The sequence below is a fragment of the Hyla sarda genome, unplaced genomic scaffold, assembly GCF_029499605.1.
Source record: "Hyla sarda isolate aHylSar1 unplaced genomic scaffold, aHylSar1.hap1 scaffold_2010, whole genome shotgun sequence".
Lineage (NCBI taxonomy): Eukaryota > Metazoa > Chordata > Amphibia > Anura > Hylidae > Hyla > Hyla sarda.
Window position 1 is genome coordinate 1 of NW_026608672.1, and position 19184 is coordinate 19184.

At 50.6% G+C, this 19184-nt stretch overlaps 1 protein-coding gene across 2 annotated transcripts; it reads right to left on the reverse strand.

The window, feature by feature from the left end:
- Positions 1–6696: 6696 nt before the first annotated feature.
- On the reverse strand, positions 6697–19180 carry CHTOP (chromatin target of PRMT1). 2 transcript variants are annotated; one of them, XM_056552864.1, is made up of 7 exons: positions 19025–19180; positions 15624–15705; positions 14773–14923; positions 9774–9957; positions 9561–9692; positions 8505–8537; positions 7182–7293 (listed from the first exon to the last, which is right to left on the reverse strand). In XM_056552864.1, the coding sequence occupies exons 2-6, from the start codon at positions 15686–15688 to the stop codon at positions 8512–8514; spliced, it is 558 nt and encodes a 185-aa protein (XP_056408839.1). In that variant the 5' UTR covers positions 15689–15705; positions 19025–19180; the 3' UTR covers positions 7182–7293; positions 8505–8511. The 2 variants fall into 2 exon arrangements, with proteins under 2 accessions (XP_056408838.1, XP_056408839.1); XM_056552863.1 differs by lacking the exon at positions 8505–8537 and having other exon boundaries at positions 6697–7293; positions 19025–19179.
- Between the last annotated feature and the right edge of the window lie 4 nt (positions 19181–19184).

The window sequence follows — 19184 nt, forward strand, 5'->3', positions numbered from 1 at the left end:
ATAGTTCCCCCACATTAGGTATGCAGCATTAGGTGCAGTGTAGGTCCCACCCACATTAGGCAGGCAGTATAGTTTCCCCCACATTAGGTATGCAGCATTAGGTGCAGTGTAGGTCCCCCACATTAGGCTGGCAGTATAGTTCCCCCACATTAGGTTGGCAGTATAGTTCCCTCCACATTAGGTAGGCAGTATAGTTCCCCCACATTAGGCTGGCAGTATAGTTTCCCCCACATTAGGGTGGCAGGGATAGTTCCCCCTACATTTGGCTGCCAATATAGCTCCCCCACATTAGGTAGGCAGCATTAGGTGCAGTATAGGTCCCCCCACATTAGGCTGCCCAGTATAGTTCCCCGCACATTAGGCAGGCAGCATAGTTCCCCCACATTAGGTAGGCAGCATTAGGTGCAGTATAGTTCCCCCCACATTAGGCAGGCAGTATAGTTCCCTCCACATTAGGTTGGCAGTATAGTCCCTCTCCACATTAAGTTGGCAGTATAGTTCCCTCCACATTAGGTTGGCAGTATAGTTCCCTCACATTAGGTTGGCAGTATAGTTCCCTCACATTAGGTTGGCAGTATAGTTCCCTCCACATTAGGTTGGCAGTATAGTTCCCTCCACATTAGGTTGGCAGTATAGTTCCCTCCACATTAGGTTGGCAGTATAGTTCCCTCCACATTAGGTAGGCAGTATAGGTCCCCCACATTAGGCTGGCAGTATAGTTTCCCCCCACATTAGGCTGGCAGTATAGTTCCCCCACATTAGGTTGGCAGTATAGTTCCCCCACATTAGGTTGGCAGTATAGGTCCCCCACATTAGGGTGGCAGTATAGGTCCCCCACATTAGGGTGGCAGTATAGGTCCCCCACATTAGGGTGGCAGTATAGGTCCCCCACATTAGGGTGGCAGGCAGTATAGTCTCGTCTCCCCCCCCCCCACATTGGGTTGTAGTTCCCCCCAAATTAGGCTGGCAATATAGGTCCCCCACATTAGGTTGGTAGTATAGTCCCCCCCCCCCCCCCGTTAGATAGACAGTATAGTTCCCCCCACATTAGGTTTTAATTCCCCCACATTAGTTTGGCAGTATAGTTCCCCCCACATTAGGTTGGCAGTATAGGTCCCCCACATTAGGTTGGCAGTATAGGTCCCCCCACATTAGGCAGGCAGTATAGGTCCCCCCACATTAGGTTGGCAGTATAGTTCCCCCCCCTTCCCCCCACATTAGGCTGGCAGTATAGTTCCCCGCCACATTAGGTTGGCAGTATAGTTCCCCCCCACATTAGGGTGGCAGTATAGGTCCCCCCACATTAGGGTGGCAGTACAGGTCCCCCCCACATTAGGGTGGCAGTACAGTTCCCCCCACATTAGGGTGGCAGTACAGTTCCCCCCACATTAGGGTGGCAGTATAGTTCCCCTCCACATTAGGGGTTGGCAGTATAGTTCCCCCCACATTAGGGTTGGCAGTATAGTTCCCCCCACATTAGGGTTGGCAGTATAGTTCCCCCCACATTAGGGTTGGCAGTATAGTTCCCCCCCCACATTAGGGTTGGCAGTATAGTTCCCACCCACATTAGGTTGGCAGTATAGTTCCCCCCACATTAGGTTGGCAGTATAGTTCCCCCCCACATTAGGTTGGCAGTATAGTTCCCCCCCACATTAGGTTGGCAGTATAGTCCCCTCCCCACATTAGGCTGGCAGTATAGTCCCCCCCCCACATTAGGCTGGCAGTATAGTTCCCCCCCCCACATTAGGTTGGCAGTATAGTTCCCCCCCCCCCCACATTAGGTTGGCAGTATAATTCCCCCCACATTAGGTTGGCAGTATAGTTCCCCCACATTAGGCAGGCAGTATAGTTCCCCCACATTAGGCAGGCAGTATAGTTTCCCCCACATTAGGTATGCAGCATTAGGTGCAGTGTAGGTCCCCCACATTAGGTTGGCAGTATAGTTTCCCATCCAAATTAGGGTTGGCAGTATAGTTCCCTCCACATTAGGGTTGGCAGTATAGTTCCCCCCACATTAGGGTTGGCAGTATAGTTCCCCCCACATTAGGGGTTGGCAGTATAGTTCCCCCCCACATTAGGGTTGGCAGTATAGTTCCCCCCACATTAGGGTTGGCAGTATAGTTCCCCCCACATTAGGGTTGGCAGTATAGTTCCCCCCCCACATTAGGGTTGGCAGTATAGTTCCCCCCCACATTAGGGTTGGCAGTATAGTTCCCCTCCACATTAGGCTGGCAGTATAGTTCCCCCCACATTAGGGTTGGCAGTATAGTTCCCCCCACATTAGGGTTGGCAGTATAGTTCCCCCCACATTAGGGTTGGCAGTATAGTTCCCCCCACATTAGGGTTGGCAGTATAGTTCCCCCCACATTAGGGTTGGCAGTATAGTTCCCCCCACATTAGGGTTGGCAGTATAGTTCCCCCCACATTAGGGTTGGCAGTATAGTTCCCTCCCACATTAGGGTTGGCAGTATAGTTCCCCCCACATTAGGGTTGGCAGTATAGTTCCCCCCACATTAGGGTTGGCAGTATAGTTCCCCCCACATTAGGTTGGCAGTATAGTCCCCCCCCCCCACATTAGGTTGGCAGTATAGTTCCCCCCCACATTAGGTTGGCAGTATAGTCCCCCCCCCACATTAGGCTGGCAGTATAGTCCCCCCCCACATTAGGCTGGCAGTATAGTTCCCCCCCCCCCCCCCACATTAGGTTGGCAGTATAGTTCCCCCCCACATTAGGCAGGCAGTATAGTTCCCCCACATTAGGCAGGCAGTATAGTTTTCCCCCACATTAGGTATGCAGCATTAGGTGCAGTGTAGGTCCCCCCATCAATAAGGTAGGGCAGTATAGTTCCCCCACATTAGGCAGGCAGTATAGTTTCCCCCACATTAGGTATGCAGCATTAGGTGCAGTGTAGGTCCCCCCACATTAGGTTGGCAGTATAGTTCCCTCCAAATTAGGTAGGCAGTATAGTTCACCCCCACATTAGGTAGGCAGTATAGTTTCCCCCACATTAGGCTGGCAATATAGTTCCCCCACATTAGGCTGCCAGTATAGGTCCCCCACATTAGGCTGGCAGTATAGTTCCCCCACATTAGGTAGGCAGCATTAGGTGCAGTATAGTTCCCCCACATTAGGCTGCCAGTATAGTTCCCCCACATTAGGTGCAGTATAGTTCCCCCACATTAGGCAGGCAGTATAGTTCCCCCCCCCCCACATTAGGCTGGCAGGATAGGTCCCCCCCACATTAGGCTGGCAGGATAGGTCCCCCCCACATTAGGTTGTAATTCCCCCACATTAGTTTGGCAGTATAGTTCCCCCCACATTAGGTTGTAATTCCCCCACATTAGTTTGGCAGTATAGTTCCCCCCACATTAGGTAGGCAGTATAGTTCCTCTCACATTAGGTTGGTAGTATAGTTCCCCCCACATTAGGTTGGCAGTATAGTTTCCCCCACATTAGGTTGGCAGTATAGTTCCCCCACATTAGGCTGGCAGTATAGGTCCCCCACATTAGGGTGGCAGTATAGGTCCCCCACATTAGAGTGGCAGGCAGTATAGTCTCCTCCCCCCCCCCCCCCCCGCATTAGGTAGGCAGTACAGGTTCCCCCACATTGGGTTGTAGTTCCCCCACATTATGCTGGCATTATAGGTCCCCCACATTATGTTGGTAGTATAGTTCCCCCCCCCCGTTAGGTAGGCAGTATAATTCCCCCCACATTAGGTTGTAATTCCCCCACATTAGTTTGGCAGTATAGTTCCCCCCACATTAGGTTGGCAGTATAGGTCCCTCCACATTAGGTTGGCAGTATAGGTCCCTCCACATTAGGGTTGGCAGTATAGTTCCCCCCACATTAGGTTGTAATCCCCCCCACATTAGTTTGGCAGTATAGTCTACCCACATTAGGTTGGCAGTACAGTTGCCCCCCCACATTAGGTAGGCAGTAAAGTTCACCCACATTAGGTAGGCAATATACTTCCTCCCCATTAGGTAGCAGTAGGCTGGCAGTATAGGTCCCCTACATTAGGTTGGCAGTATAGTTCCCCCCCCCAGACATACAGCCTTCAGCCATATATAGTACTGCCCCACTTCAGTGCTCCGTCCACCGGTCCGGGGTCACAATCTATATAGGCCATAGCAGTAGGTCCCGGAGGTCGGAGCACAGAAGATGACATGCAGATAACTTACCATGCCGGCCAGCGCGCGTCCTCCTCGATGCTCCACTCCTCCATCCCTGCATGCACTACCTTCCAGCGGCCCCTGCATTTTTAAAGTTAACGTGGGGCCGCATAAAGGTAACTGGGACATCCTTGTATCCCAAAAAGATATTTCAGGACACAGGGATGTCTTGAATGTGACAGGGGGGCCCCGTTTTCACCTGCCTTAACACTGGCCCTGCTGCTCTGACACATTAAAACGAAGTCCCCTCTGTCAGGTTCTGCAGAGCAGCATCACCCCCTGGTGGTAGTTTTGTATACCATAGTTTCCTAACCAGGATGCCTCCAGCTATTGCAAAACTACAACTCCCAACATGCCCGGACAGCCAACGGCTGTCCGGGCATGCTGGGAGTTGTAGTTTTGCAACAGCTGGCAGTACCCTGGTTAGTAAACAATGGTCTTCAGCCCTGATCCCTATATACAATGTATCCAAAAAGTCTTCACCCCTCAGTCACCCCCCTTCATCCCACCCATGATGTGCTATCCTTGCGTCATTTTACTTTAAAGGGGGTCCCGCCCCTAGGGACCCCCGGAATCTTGCATGCGGCACCCTGTTTGTAATCGATCCCTTTAGCATGTTTGCTCCGGGTCTGATTACAGACAACCACAAGGCCGGCGGCGTATCACATCGCACCTGCACCCCCGTGTGACGTCACGCTCCGCCCCACACTCCGTTGGCTTGAGGGGCGGAGGCGTGACATCACACGCCGCCGGCCTTGTGGTCGTCCGTAATCAGACCCGGAGCAAACACGCTCCGGGGACTGATTACAAACTGGGTGCCGCATGCAAGATCACGGGGGTCCCCAGCGGCAGGACTCCCGTGATCAGGCATCTTATCCCCTATCCTTTGGATAGGGGATAAGATGTGTAAGTACCGGAGTACCCCTTTAAAAGGCAAGATGATCAAAATCAGCAATTCTTGGCGATACCATTATGAATGTTTTGGTGATAATACAGGGCTTTATGGCGAAGGGGGCATTTATTTCTTTACACTTTATTGCACATTTTATTTAGACACTTTTTTGTTCCCTTCTAGGACTCTAATCTGCGATGGTCCAATGTCTAGTATAGTACATGGCGGTATGTTTGCACTGCTGTATACTTTACCTGTCATTGTTAAACCCACTGTTCGCCTGTGAGACCCAGTCTGTGGCATCTATAGGGTTAAAACTAGGGATCGACAGATTATCGGTTTGGACAATATTCACGATTTTGGACATTATCGGTAATTACCTTGCCGATAATGCCCCACCACCCCGGCCAGAGACTGCCGCCGCCCCATTGCCTCCCCCCATCCCCGGGGTCCGCGCTACTTCTGGCTGCTGCAACATCCTGCGCTATTGCTGTGCGCAATGACAAGTGATGTCCTAAACGCGACGTCACCGTCAGTGCACACAGTAACAGCTCAAGACGCCGCCGCAGCCACAAGTAGTGCGGACCCCGGGGACAGGTAATTATAAAACCGGGGATTGGGAGGCAATGGGGCAGCGGTTGGACTAGGGAGGACCCCTGGACAGGTAGGGGGAGAGAGGCGGGCGGCAATGGTGTCTGGCCCCACAAAAGCCGCTGTAGTTCATTGATCAGGGGGGTATTGTGGTATAAGTTATCGATATAAAAGTTATCGGCTATCGCCCTGAAAAGGTCACAGATTATCGGTATCGGCCCTAGAAGAAAATTAATATCGGTCAATCCCTAGTTAAAACTGCCGATACCAGCAAAATCTCCGTTTCTGGGGGATGTGATTGACAGCCGGCTCCCGCCACCAATCCCATGCACCATTTTTGAGTGCCCAGGATCAGAAAGATGCGTTTTACATCCACTTGTGCCAACTTGTTTGCAGCAAGGGTGTAGGCACAGGTCCTATAGCAGGAAGGGGAGCGAAGCGCTGTAACCTCGAGAGCAGCATTTGTTAACCAAAAGGTGCCACTAGGTGGTGCAAAACTACAACTACCAGCAAGTCCGGACAGCCGCATTCTGGGATTTGTAGTTTTGCTATAGCAGGAGACAGTTTGGGTACAGTGAATGGCGACACCAGTTTAGATAACACTGGCTCCACCACCATTCACAGCAGAAACCAAGCTCCTCATGGAATCCCCACTTCTGAGCTCATCCAGAAGAGTCTCCTATTCACAAGAGATGGGACCCCCCACTGATCCTGAGGCAGCAATTCTGATCCCCTATTGTCTGCCGAGCATGTACGCTTTATATGGAGGGGAACAAGCCACTGCAAGACACCCCTGTCCTGTGCAGTCCCCTCTGGCAGCGGCATACCTCCAAAAACGAAAGGATCAGACACTACTATTCCCTCCCCCTGCAGGACAGGAGGCGCCCATACACATTAGATGGTTGGCTGATCCACGTGTTACATGTACTGCCGCTCCTGCTGTATCCGTACACCCAACAGGGAGGTCTGCCAGCTTTTCAGTCCCCCCCCCCCCCCCCTCCACCTCTAGTATCCTGCGGTCAGTAATGGCTGCGCTCCGGTACAATCAGACTGTAGTTTATTGATGGCTGCACAGTAACGCTGCAGGCGATTGGCCCACGGACAGACTGTTATCCTGGTGCTGTCAGAGATGTACATATCAAAACTGAAATATATATGGGGCACCCTACAAAACGCAGGTGTATGCGGCCATAAACGTCAGAGGCGCGGACATGAACATCTTCAAGTAGCCCACAAAACCTGCTCTCTGCCAGCAACCGATCCCCCGAGGAGGGCGAGGTCACATGGTGTCTCCATAAGTCATAAAACAATTAATGAAAAAAAAAAGTCCTAAGATAAAAATGAGGAGCTCTAAAACGAGGAGATGATCCGGTGCCGCCCTGTGCCAGTCCAGACGGACGCTGGGAGATCAGTCCCTTGCATAATAAAAACGTATCAGTCATTGGATTCGGGGTCAGCCTGAGCCATGTAAGCGTCCAGCTCGGCGTCCAGGTGACCTTTCGTCTTGGACATGTAGGCGTCCAGCTGATTGTCCAGCTGTTCTCTGGTTAGTGAGGGCCGTGTCACTCCTCTTCCTCTACCGCGGCCTCTCCCTCTGCCAAAGCCTCCTCGGCCCCGAGCCATCACCCCTCCGCGGCCTGAAAGACAAGGATATTAACAATCATGGTACACGGGATCAGAGATGATGAATGTAGACAAGGATATGGACAGTCATGGTACACGGGATCAGAGATGGATGAGTGTAGACAAGGATATAGACAGTCATGGTACACGGGATCAGAGATGATGAATGTAGACAAGGATATAGACAGTCATGGTACACGGGATCAGAGATGATGAATGTAGACAACGATATAGACAGTCATGGTACACGGGATCAGAGATGATGAATGTAGACAACGATATAGACAGTCATGGTACACGGGATCAGAGATGGATGAATGTAGACAAGGATATAGACAGTCATGGTACACGGGATCAGAGATGATGAATGTAGACAACGATATAGACAGTCATGGTACACGGGATCAGAGATGGATGATTATAGACAAGGATATAGACAGTCATGGTACACGGGATCAGAGATGGATGATTATAGACAAGGATATAGACAGTCATGGTACACGGGATCAGAGATGAATGATTATAGACAAGGATATAGACAGTCATGGTACACAGGATCAGAGATGATTATAGACAGTCATGGTACACGGGATCAGAGATGATTATAGACAAGGATATAGACAGTCATGGTACACGGGATCAGAGATGATTATAGACAGTCATGGTACACGGGATCAGAGATGATTATAGACAAGGATATAGACAGTCATGGTACACGGGATCAGAGACGATGAATGTAGACAAGGATATAGACAGTCATGGTACACGGGATCAGAGATGGATGATTATAGACAAGGATATAGACAGTCATGGTACACGGGATCAGAGATGATTATAGACAAGGATATAGACAGTCATGGTACACGGGATCAGAGACGATTATAGACAAGGATATAGACAGTCATGGTACACGGGATCAGAGACGATGAATGTAGACAAGGATATAGACAGTCATGGTACACGGGATCAGAGATGATTATAGACAAGGATATAGACAGTCATGGTACACGGGATCAGAGATGATTATAGACAAGGATATAGACAGTCATGGTACACGGGATCAGAGACGATGAATGTAGACAAGGATATAGACAGTCATGGTACACGGGATCAGAGATTATTATAGACAAGGATATAGACAGTCATGGTACACGGGATCAGAGATTGATGATTGTAGGACAAGTTACTTCATCACTGCACAAGCCCAATGGCTGAGAACACGTACAGGAGCTTCACCCAATAGAGACGTTCCTGAAACCTAGGACAAGGTAGATAAATGGTCCTGTGTAGTGTTACCAGGAAGGAAGATCCCACATCTGCAGGTCACATAGGGCCTAGATCTCCTGTATGGCCCACAGCCCCAGTGTCCCCCTCCCCTGGATTTCTGATTTTACATGGGGCCCAGATCTCCTGTATGCAGTCCCAACCCTCCCATATGGGGTCCAGATCTCCTGTATACCGTCTCAGCCCTCCCATATTGGGGCCGGATCATCTGTATACTGTCTCAGCCCTCATACATGGGGCCCAGATCTCCTGTATACTGTCTCAGCCCTCATACATGGGGCTCAGATCTCCTGTATACCGTCTCAGCCCTCATACATGGGGCCCGATCTCCTGTATACTGTCTCAGCCCTCATACATGGGGCCCAGATCTCCTGTATACTTTCTTAGCCCTCATACATGGGGCCCAGATCTCCTGTATACTGTCTCAGCCCTCATACATGGGGCCCAGATCTCCTGTATACTGTCTTAGCCCTCATACATGGGGCCCAGATCTCCTGTATACTGTCTTAGCCCTCATACATGGGGCCCGGATCTCTTATATACTGTCTTAGCCCTCATACATGGGGCCCAGATCTCCTGTATACTTTCTTAGCCCTCATACATGGGGCCCAGATCTCCTGTATACTGTCTCAGCCCTCATACATGGGGCCCAGATCTCCTGTATACTGTCTCAGCCCTCATACATGGGGCCCAGATCTCCTGTATACTGTCTTAGCCCTCATACATGGGGCCCGGATCTCCTGTATACTGTCTTAGCCCTCATACATGGGGCCCGGATCTCTTATATACTGTCTTAGCCCTCATACATGGGGCCCGGATCTCCTGTATACTGTCTTAGCCCTCATACATGGGGCCCTGATCTCCTGTATACTGTCTTAGCCCCCATACATGGGGCCTGGATCTCCTGTATACTGTCTTAGCCCCTCCTGTACTCCCCCTGACCTCACTCACTAGTCGCTCCCGCTTTGTGATCCCCACAGTATAGGTAAGCACTAACCTCGTCCACCCATGCCACCTCGGCCCATTGCTCCTCCCCTCATGAGGCCTCGGCCAGGGCCTCCACGACCTCGGATGCCTCCTCTCCTCAGCCCCATCCTGGTGGCGCCACCTCGGCCTCTCAAGTTTTGACCTAGAAGAAAATAAGGACTAACAATCACACTTCAGAAATCAAACAAGATTGCGTGAAGGGAACAATGGAGAGATGACCCACCTCGCATGACCATGGCACCCCGCTGCATTCCTCTGCCTCCCCGGCCGACACGCATGACTCCCCGATGTGACCCCCGGAGCCCCATCCCAGCTCCACGCATTCCACCGGCCCCTCGCTGAAGCCCTCCCATCGGTCTCCCTAATCGGGCCTGGATATTGCTCTTACCAAGTCGTTGCTTTAAACTCTACCGGGAGAAATCAGACAAGTTACAGGTATGGAAAGTAATGAGAGCAAACGCAGGATGTTATACAGTCACAAGGTACCGGGAACAAGATGGCGCTGCCCCCACGTCCCATCTCATGTCCTGGAGTAGAGAAGAATCACATGACCTCATGAGGACCCAGCAGTTGTGCTTTCGTCTTGAGCCTAGTCGCTGACTATTCTATACACTCAACAGAATAGTCACAAGAATGTCACAGGCCAACACTGACAAGACGTAAAGTGCCGATCAGCCACTGCACAACAATGAAGCCATCTTGTCACCTCTTTAGGATGTGTTCACACGTACAGTATCTGCCGCATATTTGATGTGCAGGATTTTATGTTGCAGATTTAAATGTAAACTAAACGACTTAACAGCCTCAAACCAGGCGCATCAAATATTGCAGGATACTGAATGTGTTAATAGACCCTGAACGGGTTTTTAGGACCCAATATCAAATCTGTGGGGGTCCGACCACAACAGTCAGCTGACTGAAGGCAATAAGGTAAGTGCCGTACGTTCTGTGGCAGCTGTGCCGGGTATAAGGCCTATAACATCACTTGTTTCTACTATGACAGACGCCATCACATGATGCATTGTGACAAGCTGCAGCAACTAGGACTATATCAGTTCTACATGCTGGCAGGGTACAGCTCTAGGTCAACAGTCCTGGACGGGGGGGCCACGGTCTTTAGGGTGGCACCCACAGGAGATGGGCAAGAGGAGGCTTCTGCTCTCCCTGCATTACATTATATCTGTGTCTTTAAAGGGGTATTCTGACATAAGGTAAAAACATAAATGCTGCAGAGGCACATAGCATTAGTTCAGAAACAACCAATGAGCCATTTGTTTGTGGGTCTTAGTCCTGTACTTCCTGGATGTATTTCCTAGTTAAAGGGGTACTCCAAAGGATAGGGGATAAGATGTCTGATCGTGGAGGTCCCGCAGCTGTGTACAGCACCCAGCTTTCGTTTAGAAACTGGGTGTGGGGGTTGTGACATCATGGCCACTCCCCTCGTGACATCACTCCATGCAAGTCTATGGGAGGGGGCGTGGCAGTCACCACACCCCCTCCCATAGACTTGCATTGAGGGGGCATGGAGTTACATCATGGGGGGCGTGGCCGTGACATTACAACCCCTACCGGCCGCTCGAAGCATTATGAACAAAACGTACCGAACGTTGGGGTAGCGGAGTACCCCTTTAAGAAGTTGCTCAATATTATAATTCCCATAATGCTTTGCTTTCCCCAAGCTCTCCATCCCATCCTACCTACTCCGCTCCCACAGAACTCCTGACATATTCCCACCCAGAGTTCCTGCAGAACATACTGTATGCATTCCCTGTTTGCTCTTCTGTCTTTGGCATTCACCACACCTCGTTCTTCCCTATATGTCCCAATAAAGATCTATATGTGTATGTGTATATGACAGGGAGATTGTGATCAGAGGTGATGGCATCACTAAGGAGGCGAGGCTATAACAGATACAGCCACGCCTCCTGAGACAGAAGGAGGAGCCAGGAAGATGCTGAGACAACACGACATGATGAGTACTACACAACTTCAGGTTAAGCAAATCACACAAAAGTATGTTATGGCCTGTATAATCTGTAAAAATACTTAAATATTTAGTAACTTTTAAATCTTGAGGGAACGGTCTTATTTAAATACAGAATACCCCTTTAAGACACAGATACATGGAAATAACCGAGCGTCGGCCAGAGAGAGAGAAGACTACACGGCGCTTCCCTTATGAAGCAGATGGTGCAAATAGCGCTGCGGCATCATTCAGATCTGGCCAGGCCAAACTAGAAGAGACCAGAGATGCGCAGGACCCAGGACAGGTGAGTATTCTCACAGGAACATTTTCCTCAGCCTGTGGTTACCTGTAGTTGTTGCTAAACTACAAGTCCCATCATGCCTTTTTGTCAGTGCATAAAGGGAGTTGTAGTTCACAACATGTAGAGAGCCAAACACTGGGAAACAAAGATTTAGGGGGAACGGTTTGAAGGACCTTTATATAATGTAGATAAGATTATATGTATATTTGTAATATACATTGATTATACAATTTGTCTATTTTTGATAAAAAGCTGTCCCTGCAGTTATTGCCTTGTGTCTCTATAAGTCCAAATACAGGAAGTGAGGGCGGGACAAGCAGGCTCCTTGTCAATCATCCTGCCGTGTCAAACACAGAGCCCTGCTTGGCCTCAGTGGGGATACGTTTTTATATGCCGGAGTTCACCCTTAAAAGGAGTACTCCGCTGCCCTGCTTCCGGAAGTTTATTGTTCCGAACGCTGTGTGCGGGCTTCCGTGTTCAGGGCCGCCCCTCGGGACGTCACCCCCACCCCCTTGTGATGTCGCGCCCCCTTCCCATAGACTTTTGTTGAGGGGGCGGGCGTGACGTCACGAGGGGGCAGCCCTGAACACGGAATCCCGCACACAGCGTTTGGAACAATAAACTTCCGGACGCTGGGGAGCGGAGCTCTGGAAGCAGGGCAGCGGAGTACCCCTTTAGGATGTCACTTCACTCTGCCCCTGACCACATCGCATAATGTTCTGGTCACATTGGGAGCTGTAGATTTACATTCTGTACACTTCAGGGCCATGTTCTACCCCAGTGTTTACCAACCAGGGTGCCTCCAGCTGTTGCAAAACTCCAACTCCCAGCATGCCCGGACAGCCGAAGGCTGTCCGGGCATGCTGGGTGTTGTAGTTTTGCAACAGCTGGAGGCACCCTGGTTGGTAAACACTGTTCTACCCTGTGACTTCATAAGAGGATGTTATTTTCTCTTACCAGACCTTTTCTATCACGGCAGTGTAACTTCGGGGTACAAGTCCGGCTCTAGTGTTCACCCCGGACCCTCACCTGGCAGAGGACACTAAAGGGGTTTATCCAGGATTAGAAACACACAACAGAGCTGCCCCAAACCTGCCATCAGGTTGTGTGAGGTATTACAGCTCATTTCCATTGAGACAAGTTGTAATACCACACACAACCTGAGGACATGTGTGGTGCTGTTTTTTGGAAGAAGTTAGCTCTGGTTTTCTATTCCTGGATAATTCCTGGTCAGGGTAGTCTTATTATCTTATACATCTTTCTCTATTCACACCCAGAGCTGTTCTGTAAACATCCTTAAGATGTGGAAAACGCTTTAAGGGTCTATTCACACGTACAGTATTCTGTGCAGATTTTATGCGCAGGATTTTATGCTGCAGATTCTAATCTCCAATCAAAGATCTGTGCAGAATACTGTACGTGTGAATAGACCCTTAAGCTTTATGGGGATCCTTTCAAGTTTTTCACTATCCATAGGGCAGGGAACAAGCAGCAGATTGATGGGGTCCTGACGGCTGGGACCCCTATAGCTCAGCCGCCGCTCCATTCAGTCTATACCGGGCGATGAATGTTTTAGAGTTTAACAATGACTATGCAGACATGGGCCGCACCATTCAGTCCACAAACATCTGGGAATCAGTGTAGGGGGGTCCCAGCAGTCAGTCCCCCACCCATCTCCTTGATACATCCATCCACAGTAACTTAATGAGGTTGGAAAACACCTTTAGGGTCTAGTCACACGTACCGTATTCTGCGCAGATTTGATGCGCAGGATTTCAAGCTGTGCAGTTTACATTGAAGTCTGCAGCAGAAAATCTGCACAGAATACTGTACGTGTGAATAGACCATTAAAAGGGAACCTGTCACCTGAAGGAATGAAGAGGAGACACATTCCAGCCTGGGGCACTTCAGCACCTTAGCCACACCTCCCTGACACCTCAATGTGGCATGAAAGCAAGCTTTAAAGGGGTACTCCCCTAGAAAACATGATTTTTTTTAAACCAACTGGTGACAGAAAGTTAAACAGATTTGTAAATTACGTCTATTTAAAAAATCTTAATCCTTCCAGTACTTAGCTGCTGTATGCTCCACACAAAGTTCTTTTCTTTTTGAATTTATGTTCTGTCTGATCACAGTGCTCTCTGCTGACACCTCTGTCCATTTTAGTAACTGTCCAGACCAGAAGAGGTTTCCTATGGGGATTTGCTCCTACTCCGGACAGTTCCTGACATGGACAGAGGTGTCAGAAGAGAGCACTGTGGTCAGACTGGAAAGAACTACACAATTTCCTGTGGAGAATACAGCAGCTGATAAGTACTGGAAGGATTAAGGTTTTTTAAACAGAAGTAATTTACAAATCTGTAACTTTCTGGCACCAGTTGGTTTATAAAAAAAAAAAAAAAAAAAATATTGTTTTCCAGTGGAGAACCCCTTTAAGTAAGAGATTAGGCTGTTTAATGCTTTGTCACTCTATATTGGAGTTTGTGGTCCAACCCCATAAAAGTTCCCGTCAGTCCCAATACCCACGGCACCTTTGTTGTCTATTCACACACATTGTATTCTGTGCAGATTTCAATGTAAACTGAATGACTGAACCAGCATCAAATCCTGCACGTGTGAATAGACCTTTAAAAAGCTGAGGGTTTGTTACAATTAATGCAGAACACGTCTTCAGCACAGTTTGCTACACTCTATTAGTGAAATCAATGCAAAACATCACACACAGCAGAGAAGAGTGTATATGGTGCCGCAGGGCACAGACCGCACCCGGACTGCTGGTTGTACGCAGCTACAATATCATCACGTACACAAAGCCGTTTCACTACTGACTGGTTAACATTGTTCCAAACCCTCCACTGTGAGAATAGCAATAAGCTCACCACGTACATATTCACCTGGACGGCACCACAATCCAACATGGCGGCTATGTCCCCAGGCCCGCCCCCGGAGCCTCACCTGTTTGAGCTTGAGAGCGGCTTGCACAGAGGGCCTGTTCTCCATCTGCTGTGCCAGTCTTCTGTTCCTGGCACTGGCCAGGCTCTGCTGCTGCACGGTGGCGCGGATATTCACAGGCATCGGCTGTTTGTTCTTCAGCATGTTAGTAAAGCTTAGAGGTCGAACAAAATGGGGGGAGGGTTTAAATAAGATTCAACAGACACCAGCCGTCCCTCACGGCCCCCCAGGAGTTGTCATCATTGTGTTTAGAGGGATGGGTGGCAAACACGATGCCCATCATATAATCCTCCGCAACTTCCACATATGCACAGCAATAAATAGAGAGGAGACCTACAGTACAGGGCGACAGCAAAGCCAAGAGGGCTCCCCAAAAGTGACAAGAACGGGGAAGGTGGGGGAGGGGGAACAGCACAGGATGTGTAGGAGATAATGACAGGAGGAGAGACTGAGGGATGGAGCACACAAGGTGAAGAGGAGCTGACAGGGGCCACACAGGAGGACAGAGCACACAAAGCAGACGCCTCTTACAAGACCCCACAGGAGGGCCTCCGGGCAGGGAGGGTGACCCGCATCATGCCTCTTACAGCTCTGACCACACATGTGCGTCAGCCTCGGACACGGCAGCGGGCATCACGCAGCACAGGTAACATGCTACCAGGCTGCAGCCACAACCCATGTATTACCAGGTGGAAGAAGGGGGGAGGGCGCCAGGCCGTCCCCATCACTGTGTATTACCACACCCCACTGACAAACTCCTCTCACAGTGTAACGTGGCTGCCGCTCTGGGCACTGCCACACAAGGGGGCGCTCTACATTTGGTATGTTACGCAGATGACGCTCAGCTTCCTCACCGCTCGTTTAGTGACAGCTTGGTGGTGCTCTTTAGCACAACTTTAGATGCTGACGGAGAGGCCATCTTGTCTGCCGGATCACCTGCAAGAGAGCGGGGGGAAGTCAGCACCTCCATAATAATAGTCTGGTGTAAACAACCCCCAGATACCCCTCCATAATAATAGTCTGGTGTAAACAACCCCCAGATACCCCTCCATAATAATAGTCTGGTGTAAACAACCCCCAGATACCCCTCCATAATAATAGTCTGGTGTAAACAACCCCCAGATACCCCTCCATAATAATAGTCTGGTGTAAACAACCCCCAGATACCCCTCCATAATAATAGTCTGGTGTAAACAACCCCCAGATACCCCTCCATAATAATAGTCTGGTGTAAACAACCCCCAGATACCCCTCCATAATAATAGTCTGGTGTAAACAACCCCCAGATACCCCTCAATAATACAGTCTGTATAATACCCCCCAATAATAATAGTCTGTATAATACCCCCCAATAATAATAGTCTGTATAATACCCCCCACCAGATACCCCTCCATAATAATAGTCTGGTGTAAACAACCCCCAGATACCCCTCCATAATAATAGTCTGGTGTAAACAACCCCCAGATACCCCTCCATAATAATAATAGTCTGTATAATACCCCCCACCAGATACCCCTCAATAATACAGTCTGAATAATAATTCCCGTCCTCCCTATATACCGTCCTCCATATACCCCCCCATATATATACCGTCCTCCATATACTCCCCCATATATAAACCGCCCTCCATATACTCCCCCCATATATACCGTCCTCCATATACTCCCCCATATATATACCGTCCTCCATATACTCCCCCCATATATACCGTCCTCCATATACTCCCCCATATATATATACCGTCCTCCATATACCCCCCCCCATATATAAACCGTCCTCCATATACTCCCCCATATATATATACCCTCCTCCATATACTCCCCCATATATATACCGTCCTCCATATACCCCCCCATATATAAACCGCCCTCCACATACTCCCCCCATATATACCGCCCTCCACACGCTCCCCCCATATATACCGTCCTCCACACGCTCCCCCCATATATAGCGCCCTCCACACGCTCCCCCCATATATAGCGCCCTCCACACGCTCCCCCCATATATAGCGCCCTCCACACGCTCCCCCCATATATAGCGCCCTCCACACGCTCCCCCCATATATAGCGCCCTCCACACGCTCCCCCCATATATAGCGCCCTCCACACGCTCCCCCCATATATAGCGCCCTCCACACGCTCCCCCCATATATAGCGCCCTCCACACGCTCCCCCCATATATAGCGCCCTCCACACGCTCCCCCCATATATAGCGCCCTCCACACGCTCCCCCCATATATAGCGCCCTCCACACGCTCCCCCCATATATAGCTCCCTCCACATATAGCGCCCCCCACACGCTCCCCCCACATATAGCGCCCTCCACACGCTCCCCCCCATATATAGCGCCCTCCACACGCTCCCCCATATATAGCGCCCTCCACACGCTCCCCCCATATATAGCGCCCTCCACACGCTCCCCCCATATATAGCGCCCTCCACACGCTCCCCCCATATATAGCGCCCTCCACACGCTCCCCCCATATATAGCGCCCTCCACACGCTCCCCCCATATATAGCGCCCCCCACACGCTCCCCCTATATACCGCCCCCCACACGCTCCCCTATATACCGCCCTCCACACGCTCCCCTATATACCGCCCTCCACACGCTCCCCCTATATACCGCCCTCCATACGCTCCCCCTATATACCGCCCTCCATACGCTCCCCCTATATACCGCCCTCCATACGCTCCCCTATATACCGCCCTCCATACGCTCCCCTATATACCGCCCTCCATACGCTCCCCCTATATACCGCCCTCCATACGCTCCCCCTATATACCGCCCTCCATACGCTCCCCCTATATACCGCCCTCCATACGCTCCCCCTATATACCGCCCTCCATACGCTCCCCCTATATACCGCCCTCCATACGCTCCCCCTATATACCGCCCTCCATACGCTCCCCCTATATACCGCCCTCCATACGCTCCCCCTATATACCGCCCTCCATACGCTCCCCCTATATACCGCCCTCCATACGCTCCCCCTATATACCGCCCTCCATATGCTCCCCCTATATACCGCCCTCCATATGCTCCCCCTATATACCACCCTCCATATACTCCCCCTATATACCGTCCTCCATATACTCCCCATATATAATGTCCTCCATATACTCCCAACACCTCGCACTTTGCCCCCTATATACTCCCACACCTCGCCCCCTATATACTTCCCACACGTTACATTGTGCCCCCATATACCCCCCACACCTTACACTTTGCCCCTATATACCCCCCACACCTTACCCCTATATACCCCCCACACCTTACCCCTATATACCCCCCACACCTTACACTTTGCCCCTATATACTCCCCACACCTTACACCTCGCCCCCTATATACTTCCCACACGTTACATTGTGCCCTTATAAACTCCCCACACCTCACACTTTGCCCCTATATACTCCCCACACTTTGCGCGCATATATATATACACACACACATTCACACACATATATACACACATATATACATACACACACTCCCCACTCACACTTTGCCCCTATATACTCTCCACACCTCACCCCTATATACTCCATACTCCCCACTCTGGCCCCCCATATACTCCCCACTCTGGCCCCCCATATACTCCCCACTCTGGCCCCCCATATACTCCCCACTCTGGCCCCCCATATACTCCCCACTCTGGCCCCCCATATACTCCCCACTCTGGCCCCCCATATACTCCCCACTCTGGCCCCCCATATACTCCCCACTCTGCCCCCCATATACTCCCCACTCTGCCCCCCATATACTCCCCACTCTGCCCCCCATATACTCCCCACTCTGCCCCCCATATACTCCCCACTCTGCCCCCCATATACTCCCCACTCTGCCCCCCATATACTCCCCACTCCTCACACTTTGCCCCTATATACTCCCCACACCCTATATACTCCCCACACTGCCCCCTATATACTGCCCACTCCTCACACTTTGCCCCTATATACACCCTATATACTCCCCACACCTCACACTTTGCCCCCATATACTCCCCACACTGTGCCCCTATATACTCCCCACACCCTATATACTCCCCACTCATCACACTGCCCCCTATATCCTCCCCACACCATATATATATATATATATATATATATATATATATATATATATATATATACTCCCCACACTTTGCCACCTATATACTCCCCACACCCTATATACTCCTCACACTTTGCCCCCTGTACCCCCCTCACCCTGTAGCCGCCCCCGGAGCCCCTGTTTCCCGCCTCCCTCACTCACTTGTCGCCCTTGTAGCCACCGCTGCGGCCTGCTGCTGTCTACCGGGTGTGTACGGAGGCGGCTCGGTCACCGGCACTAACTCAGCGCCCTATAAGACCCCCACGGGCTTCGCCGTCTACAAAATGGAGTCCCCACAAGCCCTCAGCTCCAAAATGGAGGA